Source organism: Zalophus californianus, chromosome 14 (genome assembly GCF_009762305.2).
Source record: "Zalophus californianus isolate mZalCal1 chromosome 14, mZalCal1.pri.v2, whole genome shotgun sequence".
NCBI classification, from domain to species: domain Eukaryota; kingdom Metazoa; phylum Chordata; class Mammalia; order Carnivora; family Otariidae; genus Zalophus; species Zalophus californianus.
Window position 1 is genome coordinate 17003646 of NC_045608.1, and position 13248 is coordinate 17016893.

The 13248-nt window shown below is 50.8% G+C and overlaps 1 protein-coding gene across 3 annotated transcripts in view; it reads right to left on the reverse strand.

Moving 5' to 3' along the window:
* C14H12orf43 (chromosome 14 C12orf43 homolog) overlaps positions 1–13037 on the reverse strand; it is a 34039-nt gene extending 21002 nt beyond the window's left edge. Inside the window, exons 1-6 of one of the 3 annotated variants that reach the window (XM_027577407.2) lie at positions 12803–13033; positions 7142–7184; positions 6623–6721; positions 3576–3649; positions 2895–2985; positions 544–2400 (exon numbers count right to left, since the gene is read on the reverse strand). In XM_027577407.2, the coding sequence (XP_027433208.1) occupies positions 2055–2400; positions 2895–2985; positions 3576–3649; positions 6623–6721; positions 7142–7184; positions 12803–12944 (795 nt within the window). In that variant the 5' untranslated portion in view covers positions 12945–13033 and the 3' untranslated portion in view covers positions 544–2054. Of the gene's footprint in view, positions 1–543; positions 2404–2894; positions 2986–3575; positions 3650–6622; positions 6722–7141; positions 7185–12802 lie in introns of those variants that run through there. The other 2 variants (XM_027577406.2, XM_027577405.2) reach the window with 2 other exon arrangements.
* Positions 13038–13248: the final 211 nt, after the last annotated feature.

Here is a 13248-nt window from a genome sequence, read left to right on the forward strand (position 1 = left end):
TGCCTCGGTCCCCACGCTGCTCTGTCGGCGTCGGAAAGGGTTCCAAGGCTCTCCGACCTCAGGAGGGACCGTTCCTGATGCTCAGGGTCAATTTTGTCACTTGGAATAGAAGGGAGCAGCCTTTGGACTCTGGTGCCCCCAGCCTGTGCCTGTGGAGCGCCCCGGAACCCCCAAGGGAACCGCACTTCTCAGGACACGAGGCTATATAGCCGTGACTCACTGAGCTCCAAGAGGCCCAGGGTCAACATGGCCCCATTCTGTCCCCTATGTCCTGATCAGGCCCCTCCCCCCTGCTCCCCTTCCAGCTGTAAACCCACATGGCCCATTTGTACCAACCCCTGTCCGCCAATCACATGAGATTTCCCCAAGTGGCTACTCCGTGCTGGAGCCCGGGGCTCAGAGGCCCATGCCCTGCGAGAGCTCAGGCTAGCAGTGAAGGCACGCAGGGCTCTCCAGCTTCTCTTGTCCTGGGCCCTCCTTCTCCCTGGCTTCCAAGATGGCCAGTTTTCTTGGCCATTCGTCCCCCTGGGTATCATACCTTCTCATGCCAGCCTGCCATCTTGCCTCTATGGGAAAGCCCCCCTCAGGGCTAGGAAGTCATCCCTGCCCCACGGGAGCCTTGTGACTGTGCCTGGTGTTTGTCAGGATTCTGGACAACAGCGCCTCTCGCCTGTGGGGCCTTGTGGCCCCTCCCTGGTTTGGGGGAGAAGCTGCTGAGCTCAGAAGGCACCAAGGCCTGAGCAGGTGGCAGAGCTGAGGTGCCCAGAGGGAAGAGGGAAAGGTCCAGGCAGTTCACAGCCACATCCTGGAGCCTGCGGTCCCAAGTGCCACCAGGAGAGACAAGGCAGCTGTGTAAACCCAGGGCTCCACGACCTCCTCTCCCTGGGGCTGCTGCAGATCACCTGGCCTTGCAGACAACTCCCACCCTGGGACTGAGGACTGGGGCCGGGGAAGAACCAGCACCCCCTGCAGCTTGCAGCCAGCTAAGGGCGAACCTGTACATTTATTTAACTTTTAGTAAAGGAAATGAGGAACGGAGTATTGGCAATGAGTACTGGAAACTTCTTGCTTGTCCACACATTGCCCAGACGGGGTTGGGCGGACAGACGGAGGCGGAGGTGGGCCAGGGGCCTGAGGGGAGATGGGTTAGCACACACGCTCTCACGTCCCACACCTCTGTCTTTCTTGCTCTGCCAAACCTTGGAGGTAAGGCCATGAAACCAGAATTTCACCTTAACCCTGAGCTTCTCCTCTTCCCGGCAGAACACTCCTGGTGTGTGAAACCCCATTCACAAGTGCTGTGATACTTCCTGAAGTCTTGAGGCTGGGGTGCAGGAACACACCTTGGGGTGTAGGCAGGAGGACACCACCTATGTGATGTTTACTTAAACGGTCTCATCAAGATTCAGCATTGATATTGGAGGCAGCACCCCGATCACTTTGTTAAGTTTGGGGTCTCTCGACAATTTATTTTCAATAATCTGGTTGGCTCAGAGACATGATCGTGCATGGTATATTCACAAACATGGAGAAAAAAAATTCTGGAAACCTAGCGGGGGATAAAATCTCTCTTTTTCAGACAAGGCTATCATCAAGTCTGTGCGGCCTGGAGACAAAAGTACAAAACTCTTTCTGGGCCGACTCCTTCCCTCAGTTTCTTAAGGATGTCTCCCACACCAGGTCGAGAAGGTGGAGGGCAAGGAAAAGCTCTCCCTTCACTTGCTCTCCTCTGTCCCGGGAAGATAGAAGCTTTACCACTTGACCAATAGTCTTGAATAACTGGATGGCTCCTTTCTCCTGAGGCCATGGAAGGTGCTGGTACCACAGGTCTGCGCCAGCCCCCAGTGGGAGCCCGGACGGGCAGGCCCTGATTAGTCTTCTCATCCTACAGCTGTCTTTGTCCCGACCCCTGGGCAAGCCCCAATCATGGGCCAAGTACGGACTTGCCAGCCAAGTCCTTGAACTTGGAGAGGGAGGTGGGGCTTGGAAATGCCTTGTCCCTGACGGGCACCTTGTCCTCAGGGCTAGCTAAGCCTTGTGCCCGTGGGCAGGGATCAGTTTGCAGGCATGGCCACTGCGCTCTTTGTTGGTGGGAATGGGGAAGCCTCACTGGCCTTCTTGGCCTTTTTCTTCCTTCTCTTCTTTTTGGTCCCAAGTGATGCCTGGTCTCCATTGAGCTTGGGTGACTGCTTTTCCGGCTTCCCAACTGCGGTCCCACTTGTGGTGGTGGAGGCGACCAAGTCGGCGCTGGCCTCCTTCTTGGCTTTCTTTTTCAATTTCTTTTTCTTCTTTGCCTCTCCGTCCACTCTGATAGGGCTGTGGATGGCAGAGTCCTGGAGGATGTCGGAGGCCGACACCGCTGCCTCCCGGAACCGCTGCCACTCCTCCTCGCTGTCCTCACTGCTGCAAGGGGAGGGCACCGAGTGGCCATGGGGCCTGGAGCCGCCTCTCACCACCCTCGGTCTCAGCCACAGGGAAGAGCTCACAGCGAGAGGTGGCTAGAGGGCTCTGGCTTGGGAGTGAGGCCGGCCAGGTTCCAACCCCGGCTTCTCTGCTTCCCAGCTGTGTGACCTCATTAAGTGACTCCACCTCTCTGACCCTCAGTGTCTTCGTCTACGAAATGGGGATCTTAACAGAGCCCAGGCCTCACAGGGATGCCCCAGGAGTGAGGTATCTGGCACAAGAGGGTGCTCAAGAAGCAGTAAAAATCCAAAGCCAATGCCCAACAGAACCTTTTCTCTCTCCCACTGAGGGCACCATTTCTCGAGCTACCTGACAGGGCTCCTCCTTGGCCTGGATCTGATCAGATTCTGCTCGGCTATTCCAGGGGACTGGCAAATATAGACAAAAGGCTAAAAAAGGAGGGAATGGGAGGACACGGTGTGAGACCTCACCTGGAGCTCGGAGGTAATCGCTTTCGGCCAGGCTGGGGAGCAGCGTTCTTCTCCGAGCCTCCAGGGACGGAAGTGAAGAAGAGGCGGAAGCCTGAAATCCAAAGGACCGGAGTAAGCACTGCCAGGGGCCGGCCCCTCCTCCCAGGCGCCAAGGCGGCCCTGCCCCTGCCCTCAAGGAGCTCCACGTAGAGGGGAAGACCCAGGAATCACTAGTGGTTGGCTGACTACAAAAAGATGCCTTTTGTGTCGAGAGGCACGCGTGATGCCTGCCGGAGCCAGGGGATGGGGTGCCTGAGGGGACGCCAGCTGCCCCATCAGGGCAGCAAGCCCTAAGAGGAACCGGGAGCCAGCAGGTGAACCTTCTGCGTCAGGCAGCTTCCACAGTGGCAAGTGGGCTGGGCACGGGACAGGCTCCCCTGGGAGCGGCTGGGGCGTGCGGCGGTGAGACAGCCCCCCTCTGGCTCCCACACACAAAGGTACTTCAGGCGAGAGACTTCCTTCCTCAGAGCCTCAGCTTCCCCTATGGCTCCCCCTGTGAACGGGGGTATCATCATCATCATGCCTGCCTCAGAGAGGGCTGTGTGGATCAGAGTGCACCGAAGCGCCGTCTGCCGCCCCGGACACACATCAGGTGTGTCATGAAACAGCACATGGCATTAACATAATAGTATGACCGCTCACCATCATCCTCTGCGGGAACTTTCTGTACCTCGGCCTTTGCCGGCTCCTTCACAACTTCTGAGATGGTAATTGAGCTACGGAAGGAGGAAATGGTTGATTTAGGATGAGATTTTGGGGTAACAAGAAAAAAATTAAAACTTTTTATTTTTTTAAGTGGAGGGGACAGGGGCATGTGCTCTTAAATGCTCCAGCAGCAAGCACACTGGCCCGATTAAGGATAGTAACACCTATAGCCACAACATGCTGAACAGCCCCTGTTGGTGCAAATGGCAACACTTCCTCTGTTCGAACCCCACTTTATTCCAGAAAGAGTTGAAGAAGTTTTAAAGATACCCACAGTACAACAAAATGAATGCATGGGGCGCCTGGGTGGCTCAGTCGTTAAGCGTCTGCCTTTGGCTCAGGTCATGTTCCCGGGGTCCTGGGATCGAGCCCTGCATTGGGCTCCCTGCTCCGCAGGAAGCCTGCTTCTCCCTCTCCCATGCCCCCTGCTTGTGTTCCCTCTCTCTTGTATTTCTGTCAAATAAATAAATAAATAAATAAAATCTTAAAAAAAAAAATGAATGCAATTTAAAATAGAACGAAGAGAAAATAGGCTAGGAGGGACAGAAATTGCTGGAGAGAGGGCGCATGGTTTGCTTTGAGTGTCCTGGCAGCAAGCGTGAAAAGGGAACTAAGACCAATCTGGAGAACTGGTTCAGAGGTCAGCTTCTACAGCAGGGCAGACCTATTTTTTGTTTCTTTTCTTAATTTTTATTTTTATTTTTTTAAAATTTGAGATAATTATGGGTTGACATGCAGCTGTAAGAAATAAAACAGAGATCCCATATACCCTTCCCTTTCCACCCTATGGTAACATGTGCATAACTAGAGTCCAGGATCACAACCAGGAAACAGACATTGATATAACCCACTGACTTTATTTACCCTTCAGAGACCTGGCTTTGAATCCTGGCTTCGTCACTTCCTTGCGGTGTCCCCTTTGGCAAGAGACTTCATCTCTCTGAGCCTCTGTTACTCACCTGCACACTGAGAACAGTAGCCCTATGTTTTAGAGTTGTTATGGGATGAAATGACATAGTGGATATCAAGCACTTACTTAGCATAGAGCCTGGCCACAAGGAGATGCTCAGTAAATGGCAGCTATGATGATGATCAAGCTGAGCAGCGAGAAGTACTGAGGTCAGGAAGCACTTCTCTGGTGAATGCTGATGAAGTCATCATGCACTGCAAAGAACAACGCTCTCACAATGTCCTGGCAGCAAACACAGCCACGCCCTGGGTGCGTTGTCCTAACTGCCTTCCCTATATGCCAAAGGCATCCCCAAGAGCGCTGTGCAGGAAAGCAGGGAAAGGACACAGAGCAACTGCTGCCCAGGTGCCTAACTCCAACCTGAGTATCTGACACAGTGGTTCAATGTTGGTCTGCAGGGGACATCAGGCAACGTCTGGAGACATTTTTGGTTGTCACGACTCGTGGTGGCGGCGGTTTGGGGGGCAGGGATCACTATTAGGATGTTGTGGGTAGAGGCCGGGGATGCTCACTGTTCTACAATGCACAGGGTGGCTCCCCACAAGCAAGAAAGATCCAGTCCAAAATGTCAGGAGTGCCAAAGCTGAGAAACCTTGATCTAACACAAGGAACCAACTAGAGTATCATTTAAGTCTCTTTTCAGAGAAACACAGAAACACCACGGGGAATATGCTGACCGTGGTTGACCTGTATCCTGCGGGGTTTCCACCTGGGGAAATGTCCAATGTGGATCACTGCAATGCCGCCAGGCCTTGTTCACCCTGGAGCCAAAGGGTCATGAAGACAAACTGCTCCCACGTGTTGAAACACCACTAGATACTTCCTACGCACGTTTACCACATTCGCGAGCTGGGGGACTGGTACTGAGGCTGTGACGGCTCAGGCTGCGAAGGTCTGGCCCAACATTCTGTCTCAGAGTGCAGCTGGCTTATACTTTGGGAGGACACGTTTGTCTTTTTGATAAATTGAAGGACTACGGCCTGAACATCTTCATCTCCCTTTCAAAAGCTGGTGGGGCTCTGCCAATCAGGAATGGATCTAGACCAGCGTATCCTGAAATGTGTTCCAGGCTACACGGATCAGTCTTCCCTGAAATAAAGCCACTGTGGCCAAATGAGTTTGGAAACTGCCGGGCCAAGCAAAACCACACAGGTCTCTTGACTGTAGGATTCTCAAAGCCTTGATTATACTGTTATGAATCTAAGTCTCCAAGGGCACAAGGGGGTGTATAGATTGCAGTGTTTCCCAACTTCTTTGCTGTTGGACCCCTTCTTTTGAGAGCCATGCTTTGGACTTGGCGCCTACTTGAGGAATGCTGACCGGGATCTGTACCAATTATATTCTCAAATGCAAGAAAGAGAACCAGTAAGGCACAGGGCATAAAGAAAGTACCCCCAAAATAGTAGTTTTGGCTGTCTCTAGTCTCTAGCCCTCTTGTGGTGGGAATGAGCTCTTGCTTCTTGGGTTCCTCCTATTTTCTTGGTAGCAGGATAATGCAGTAGTTATTTGTTTTTTTTTAAAGATTTTATTTATTTATTCGACAGAGAGAGAGAGACAGCGAGAGAGGGAACACAAGCAGGGGGAGTGGGAGAGGGAGAAGCAGGCTTCCTGCGGAGCGGGGAGCCTGATGCGGGGCTCGATCCCAGGACCCTGGGATCATGACCTGAGCTGAAGGCAGACGCTTAACGACTGAGCCACCCAGGCGCCCCGATAATGCAGTAGTTAAAAGACTGTGGCCTTTAGGGCCAAACACATTTGGGTTTGAGTCCCAGCCTTGCTCCTTACACCCTGTGGCTTCGAGCAAACAATCCTTCTCCCAGAGAGCCCGTTTCCTCATCTGCAGAATAAGGACAACGATGGCACCTGTATGGTGGGCTGATTACAAATGCCACGAGGGGATATATGCCACGTGCTTGCCCAGTGCCTGCTTGCACACCTTGAGCTCCCAGCTGATGTGAGCCATCCCTGTTCGTATTAAAGGAGGCAGGAGAAGAGAAGGTACATCTTTGGTTACCTGTCCAGCAGGGCTCCCAGTTTCTTGGCTATGTGGGCTCGGAATTCGGGGGTGGTCTGAAGTTCATTGCCATCTTGTTCATGTTCATCCACTTTATGCCTACAACACACACAAAAGCACCTCACCTCCTGCCAGCTCAGCAGCTGCCTCCTCCATGAGGGCAGGGACTCCGTGGGCTCGTTCACCCTGACATTCCAGGGTCTAACCTTGCGTCTGGCACATGGCAGGGGATCACTATTTGTTAAAAGGGTGGATTAAATTTATTTTCTTTAAATTTTTTATTGTTATGTTAATCACCATACATTACATCATTAGTTTTGGATGCAGTGTTCCATGACTCATTGTTTGTGCATAACACCCAGTGCTCCACGCAGAACGTACCCGCTTTAACACCCATCACCAGGCTAGCCCATCCCCCAACCCCCTCCCCTCTAGAACCCTCAGTTTGTTTTTCAGAGTCCATCACTCTCATGGTTCGTCTAAGGGTGGATTAAATTTGAACCCAACAATGCACAGTACCTGAGGCTCGGCTGGGTGGCTGGCCGCTGATTATTTCTGGCATCTGTAGAAATAAGGAAAATTGAGGCATTTATAGAGGAAATGATAACAATGTCCGTTGGGCATCAGACGTGATTTATACACATTAACACACTGAATGCTCCCAACAACCCTGTTAAAGGAGTTACTAACCATTTTGCAAAAGAGGAAGCTGAGGCAAGGAGATGTAAACTAACTTGGCCAGAGTCACACAGCTAGTAAGTGACAGAGTTGGGGCAAGACCCAAGTCATCTGGCTCCAGAGCCCCCCCTCTTAACCACCATGCTGAACAAGAAAGTCTAAGTGTATTTGATTCCGGTGTTGACTGCACACCTATTATGTGCCTGCCTGTGTGCTAAGGGCCTGGTGGTCATTCACTCAACCAAATCCTGAAGCTCTAATACTACCTAGGTGGTGTTCCAGTTGCTGAACAATTTAGATATAGGTCTCAGCCCTCACGGAGCTTCCATTCTAGTTGGTGGTTATGGATGACAAAAACCACACAATTAAAATATAAAATTAGATAATGATAAATACAGAGGGAAAAAATAAAGCAGGGGAAGGATGTAGCGGAGGGACCAGATGGGGGATCACTTTATAAAGGCGGACAGGGAGGACTTCACTGATAGGTGACATGTGAACAGAGATTTCAGAGAGGCGAGGGAGTGAGTCAAGTGCATACCTGGGGAAGAGTCTTCCAGGTAGAGGGAAGAGCACCTGCAAAGGCCCTGAGGCAGAAGTTTAGAACTAGCCAGGAGGCTGGTGTAGCTGCAGCCCAGTGAGTTGGGGGAGCAGCAGAAATGGGGACCTCATGGGATCAGGAAGGGCCTGGTGGGCCAATACAAGGACCTGAGCCCTGAGGGAGGTGGGGAGCCACTGGAGGATTCTGCACAGAGGAGGGATATAAGTGCACTTGGGATTTTTCAGCATGTCTCTAGCTGTGGCGTGGACCCAGACCATAGTGGGGCGATGGCAGAAGGAGGGGGCCTCGGCAATCATGGAGACGATGAGAAGTGGCAGGGCTCTGGATGCATGTATTTTGAAGCAGTCAGCAGGATTTTGCTGATGGACCAGATGGATGGTGTGAGAGACGAATGAAAGACGGCTCTCAGGTCTTTGAGTAATGGGACAAAATGCACTTGTGTATTGAGGGAGCCAATTGGACAAAATGATCGCTTGGTAACTCTGGGCCCCAAGCAGGGCCTCGTGGTCTTGAATGACTCCAGAGCATGCAGTTCACATGTGCTCTGGGGCACAGCACACAATGCAAAGTGCCCGGTGCTCCTGGAGTTGGGGAACCTGGAAGCCTGGGATGGACCCCCGTTCTTCCCTCTGAGCACACAATCACAAGGAGGAGGAGTACTTCCTCCATCATGACTACACAGCCAGGGCAGTGACATAATGTCATGGAACAGCAACAGTATGAGGCCCCAGACCCCAGAAGACAGGGTTCAGTTCTGGTTCTTCCACTGTGCCTCTGGGCAAGTGACTTTACCTCCCCAAACCTTTGTTTTTGTCATCTATAAAATGGGGATAAGACCACCAACTTCCCAGAGTTCCTGTGAGGACACAGTGAAGGTTTACAGTTTTGGACACTTTGTCTGCAGGTTTATCTCCTCCCTGCATTTGTAAGCTGCTGGAGCACATGGTCTGCCCCTTGTTATCTTTACATCTCCAGCTCTTGGCGTAGTACCTTGGTGTGAAAGAAATGTTGTATAGGGTATTCAAAGTGTATGGTTTGAGGTGTGGGTGATCAGTTCCTCATTACTGGATTAAAGAGCTGTATCAGGGGTTACCTTAATAATATGGTCACTTATGGGGTACCTGGGTGGCTCAGGCAGTTAAGCGTCCAACTCTTGATTTCAGCTCAAGTCACAATCTCAGCATTGTGAGATGGAGCCCAGCATCAGGCTCTGCACTGGGCGTAGAGCCTGCTTAAGATTCTCTCTCTCCCCCTGCACCCCCACCAACTCACATGCACATACTCTCTTTCTCAAACAAACAAACAAACAAACAAAACTTAATAATATAGTGACCTACATTTCCACATGGTCATGGACGAGAGGATGGGAGTTTTGCCCACAATAGGCACTTGTCTGTGGCGGGGAGTGGCAGAACAGCAGTTAATAGCATGGGCTTAGAGTCAGAAAGACCTGGATTTATGCCCGACTCTGCTACCGACAAGCTGGATGACCTTTCTGAGCATCCACATTCTCATTTCTAAAATGGCACTAATAATTGCTGGAATGGTACTGCTGGAAAAATTAAACTAGACAACAAATACGAAGAGTTCAGAACAGGGCACACAGGGGTGCCTGGGTGGCTCAGTCGGTTAAGCGTCCGACTCTCGATTTTGGCTCAGGTCATGATCTCAGGGTTGTGAGGTTGTGAGATCGAGCCCCATGTTGGCTCAGCATGGGGTCTGCTTGAGTTCCTCTCTCCCTCTGCTCCCTGCCCTGCACACGCTCCCTCCTTCCCTTTCTCTCTCAATACAATCTTTAAAGAAAAAAAAAATGGGTGCCTGGGTGGCTCAGTCGGTTAAGTGTCTGCCTTCAGCTTGGGGCATGATCTCGGGGTCCTGGGATCAAGCCCCACATCAGGCTCTCTGCTCAGTGGGGAGTTTGCTTCTCCCTCTCTCTCAAATAAATAAATGAAATTAAAAAAAAAAGAACCCGGACACACAGTAAACGCTCAACTCGTGGTGGCTATTATTATTAGAATGGCCCAAGAAGGTATGTCAAGTGTTCAGTATTTTTCCTGGCACACAAAAGGTGCTCAATAAGTAAGAGCGCTGATTATCAGCAGCTACATCTACTTTGGTCAGCAGAAGGTTTACGATTTCACAAAAACAATGAGCTGGCAAAGCTGCTATCTTGGATGCCACTTCTCCCACGTGCATCTCTTTTGTTGGTCAAAGCTGTTCATGTTTGAGACTCACGACAATCCTAGGACGCAGGCATTTTACACATGAGGAAATTGTGGCTCTCAGAAATGATTTTACTTGTCTGGGGCCAGCTTCAGAGCTGGCACTTCATATCAAGTCCTCCCTTTACTGCCATAGAGAAATCCATTCTGTCAAGGCAGAAGCAACTGGACTGGAAGTCTGGTTGGAGTCTCAGTCCCTCACTCATCAGAGAAGTGCCTTTCTGGCAAGTTCATTAAGAACTATTTTCCTGAGAACTGTGCTAGGCCCTGGGGATACCACGGTGAAGGGACAAGCCAGATCCCAGTCTTCGTTAAGTTCACACTATGTAATCTCTCACTAAAATATTTGTGGAGCAAGTCAGGCCAGGATTAACTCCCCCGCAAGTCCTAGGGATGCAGGGATGAAAGGAAAAAAGACAAGCGGCAATCGTAGGGAAAAAGGAAGCACCATCTATGAAGGGAATCGCACAAGGTATGATGGTGACACTGTGAAGACATGTAACCAGCTTTTCTGAAGAGGTGGGATCTCAGCTGTATCAAAGGGCAAGCAGGAGTTAAGCGGGAGACAGAAAGTAGTCTATGTAGAGAGAATAATCACATAACTACTGCCACTTATTGGGCCTTTAATATGTGCCAAGCATTGTAGATGTATCACCTCAGTTATTTCTCAACCTTGGGGAGGGGAGGTGGGACTACCATTAACCCTACAAGTGCCTTGTCCAAATTCTCATTGCTACTGAGTGATGGAGTTGGAAAGGCAGACCTGTATGTAGAACCTGAAGAGAAAAGTGCTGACTTATGGTGTCCAGGGATGAGGCGATATAATTTGAAGTCTACCTATGGGAAATGCAATGTGGCAGGACAGCAGGAAGGGAGAGGTAGGCAGGGAATGGATTACCAAAGGCTTGTAAGTCCTTTTAAACAAAAGCGGGGGTTCCTTTTTTTTTTTTTAAAGATTTTATTTATTTATTTGACAGAGAGAGACATAGCGAGAGAGGAAACACAGCGAGAGAGGAAACACAGCAGGGGGAGTGGAGAGGGAGAAGCAGGCTTCCCACGGAGCAGGGAGCCCGATGCGGGGCTCGAGCCCAGGACCCTGGGACCATGACCCAAGCCGAAGGCAGACGCTTAACGACTGAGCCACCTGGGCGCCCAAAAGCGGGGGTTCTTAACCTTGCTTTGCTATGGCCTGCTTTGGCAGTCCGGTAAAGCCTGGATTCCTCCTCAGAACAATGTTTGAAATGCATGAAACACAACACATATGATTACAAAGAAAGCCAATGATACAGAAATCCAGTTATCGTTAATAGTAAAAAAAAAAAAATTGGCACATTACTGAGTAAGGGACAGGTCAGGGTAGGTAGCTAGAGACAGGTAGGGGGCTGTGTAACCAGGCTCAAGGATATCCTAGAGGTGGAGAAATGTTATAGACAAGATATTAACCAGAGAGCAGGGAACAAAACAAATCCACCTGGTTTGTTCTAAATATAGACAAGATACTTTCATAATATTTACAAATCTACCTTGTCCTTAATGTTATAGACAAGGTATCTAGGATAAAAGCCCACAGTGGCAACCCATTCCCCACCTCTCTCTAGAGAGCTTTCCTCTCCATTCTCACCTTCCCTTAATAAACCTTCATTTCATTTCACCCTTTGTCTGCCAGATTCATTCTTTGACTCTGTGAAACAAGAACCCTGCAACTCTGCAACATTACTATATGTGCTTCTTTATTAATGCACTGTCTTTATTAATGCATTAAGTAAGATCTACCGATGGGTCTAAAAATGACTGCAATGTTAAAGCAGGGATGAGTGTACATTATTTTTTCCCAACAACTAATTGTGAATAAAGTGATATTTTGATACATATTCAAACACTGTGATGGGATATGAAAATCTGTGATTTTGTTAGGACCAAGTAACAGGTATTGCCCAAACGACTGTAGTCTGTGGCTCACATGCATGATAGAAAGGGATGCTAAATTTCAAATGCAGGTTAATGAAAGTAAAGGTGAAATATCTTTCCGATTCCAAATTCACGGATCCTCTGGATTCTACCCATGACTAGGAATCCCTATGTTGAAGGGCTTTGGATTTATTCTCAGGGTAGTGAGAGTCACGGTCAGACACATGTAGGACTCAGCGCGCTGGCTGCCCCAAGGTCTGAGAACGAGCTCGCTGGACGCGCGGTAAGGCTGGAGACCGGTATCCAGGAAGGGGGGCTGTCGCAGTCATCTCGGAGAGATGGCGGACTGCGAAGAGTGCGACAGTGACGATGGACCAAAGGAAGCAGAGGGAAGAGACATTCAGGTGCCTCAGTTTCCCTGACTGGGATAACGGAACAATCCTCCCTCTTGCACCTGCCCGCTCTCTCTCTTTTTTTTCCCCAAGGATTTTATTTATTTGAGAGAGGGAACACAAGCAGGGTGGAGTGGGAGAGGGAGAAGCAGGCTTCCCGCGGAGCAGGGAGCCCGATGCGGGGCTCGAGCCCAGGACCCTGGGACCATGACCTGAGCCGAAGGCAGACGCTTAACGACCGAGCCACCCAGGCGCCCCCAGCCTGCCCGCTCTTTGAATCTGAGTTCCATCCAGTCCCTGGAGCTTTCTCAGGGAGAGAAGTCGAGTCCGGGTCACACCCTCCTCACCATCCAGCCTCTGAGACCCCAGGGGAAGATCCCACGCCTTTACGCCAGACTCCCAGAACACAGCCTCCTACCGGCTCTTGGCTTCTCCGGCCCTCCCTGGCGCTGCTCCAAGCCCCAGGCCGGCATTGCCGCCTCGCGGCACCGTGCCAGCTCCTCCGCATCGCTGCTGCTGCTGCTCTCCAAATCGCTCAGGGGGCCACACGGCACCGCCATCTTGAGTTACCGCAAAGGATTGTGGGGAGCACTTCTACGAGCGACCTCCGCAACCACAGAAGGGTGGAGAAGCGCAAGGTATTGTGGGGATTGTAGTTCTCTGACTCCGGCCGCCCTCGGCTACGAACCACCCAGAGGGTTTCCTCAAAGGTGAGAGCTAGAAGGGCCTAGGAGGTGAACTTCTCCATCCTTTTCTTATGAGGAGAATGAGACCTACAGAGGAGACGGAATTGCCTAAAGTCATACAGGGAGTTAATGACAGAACCAGCATTGGTTCCTAGGCTTTGATCCAATGTAGTTTCAA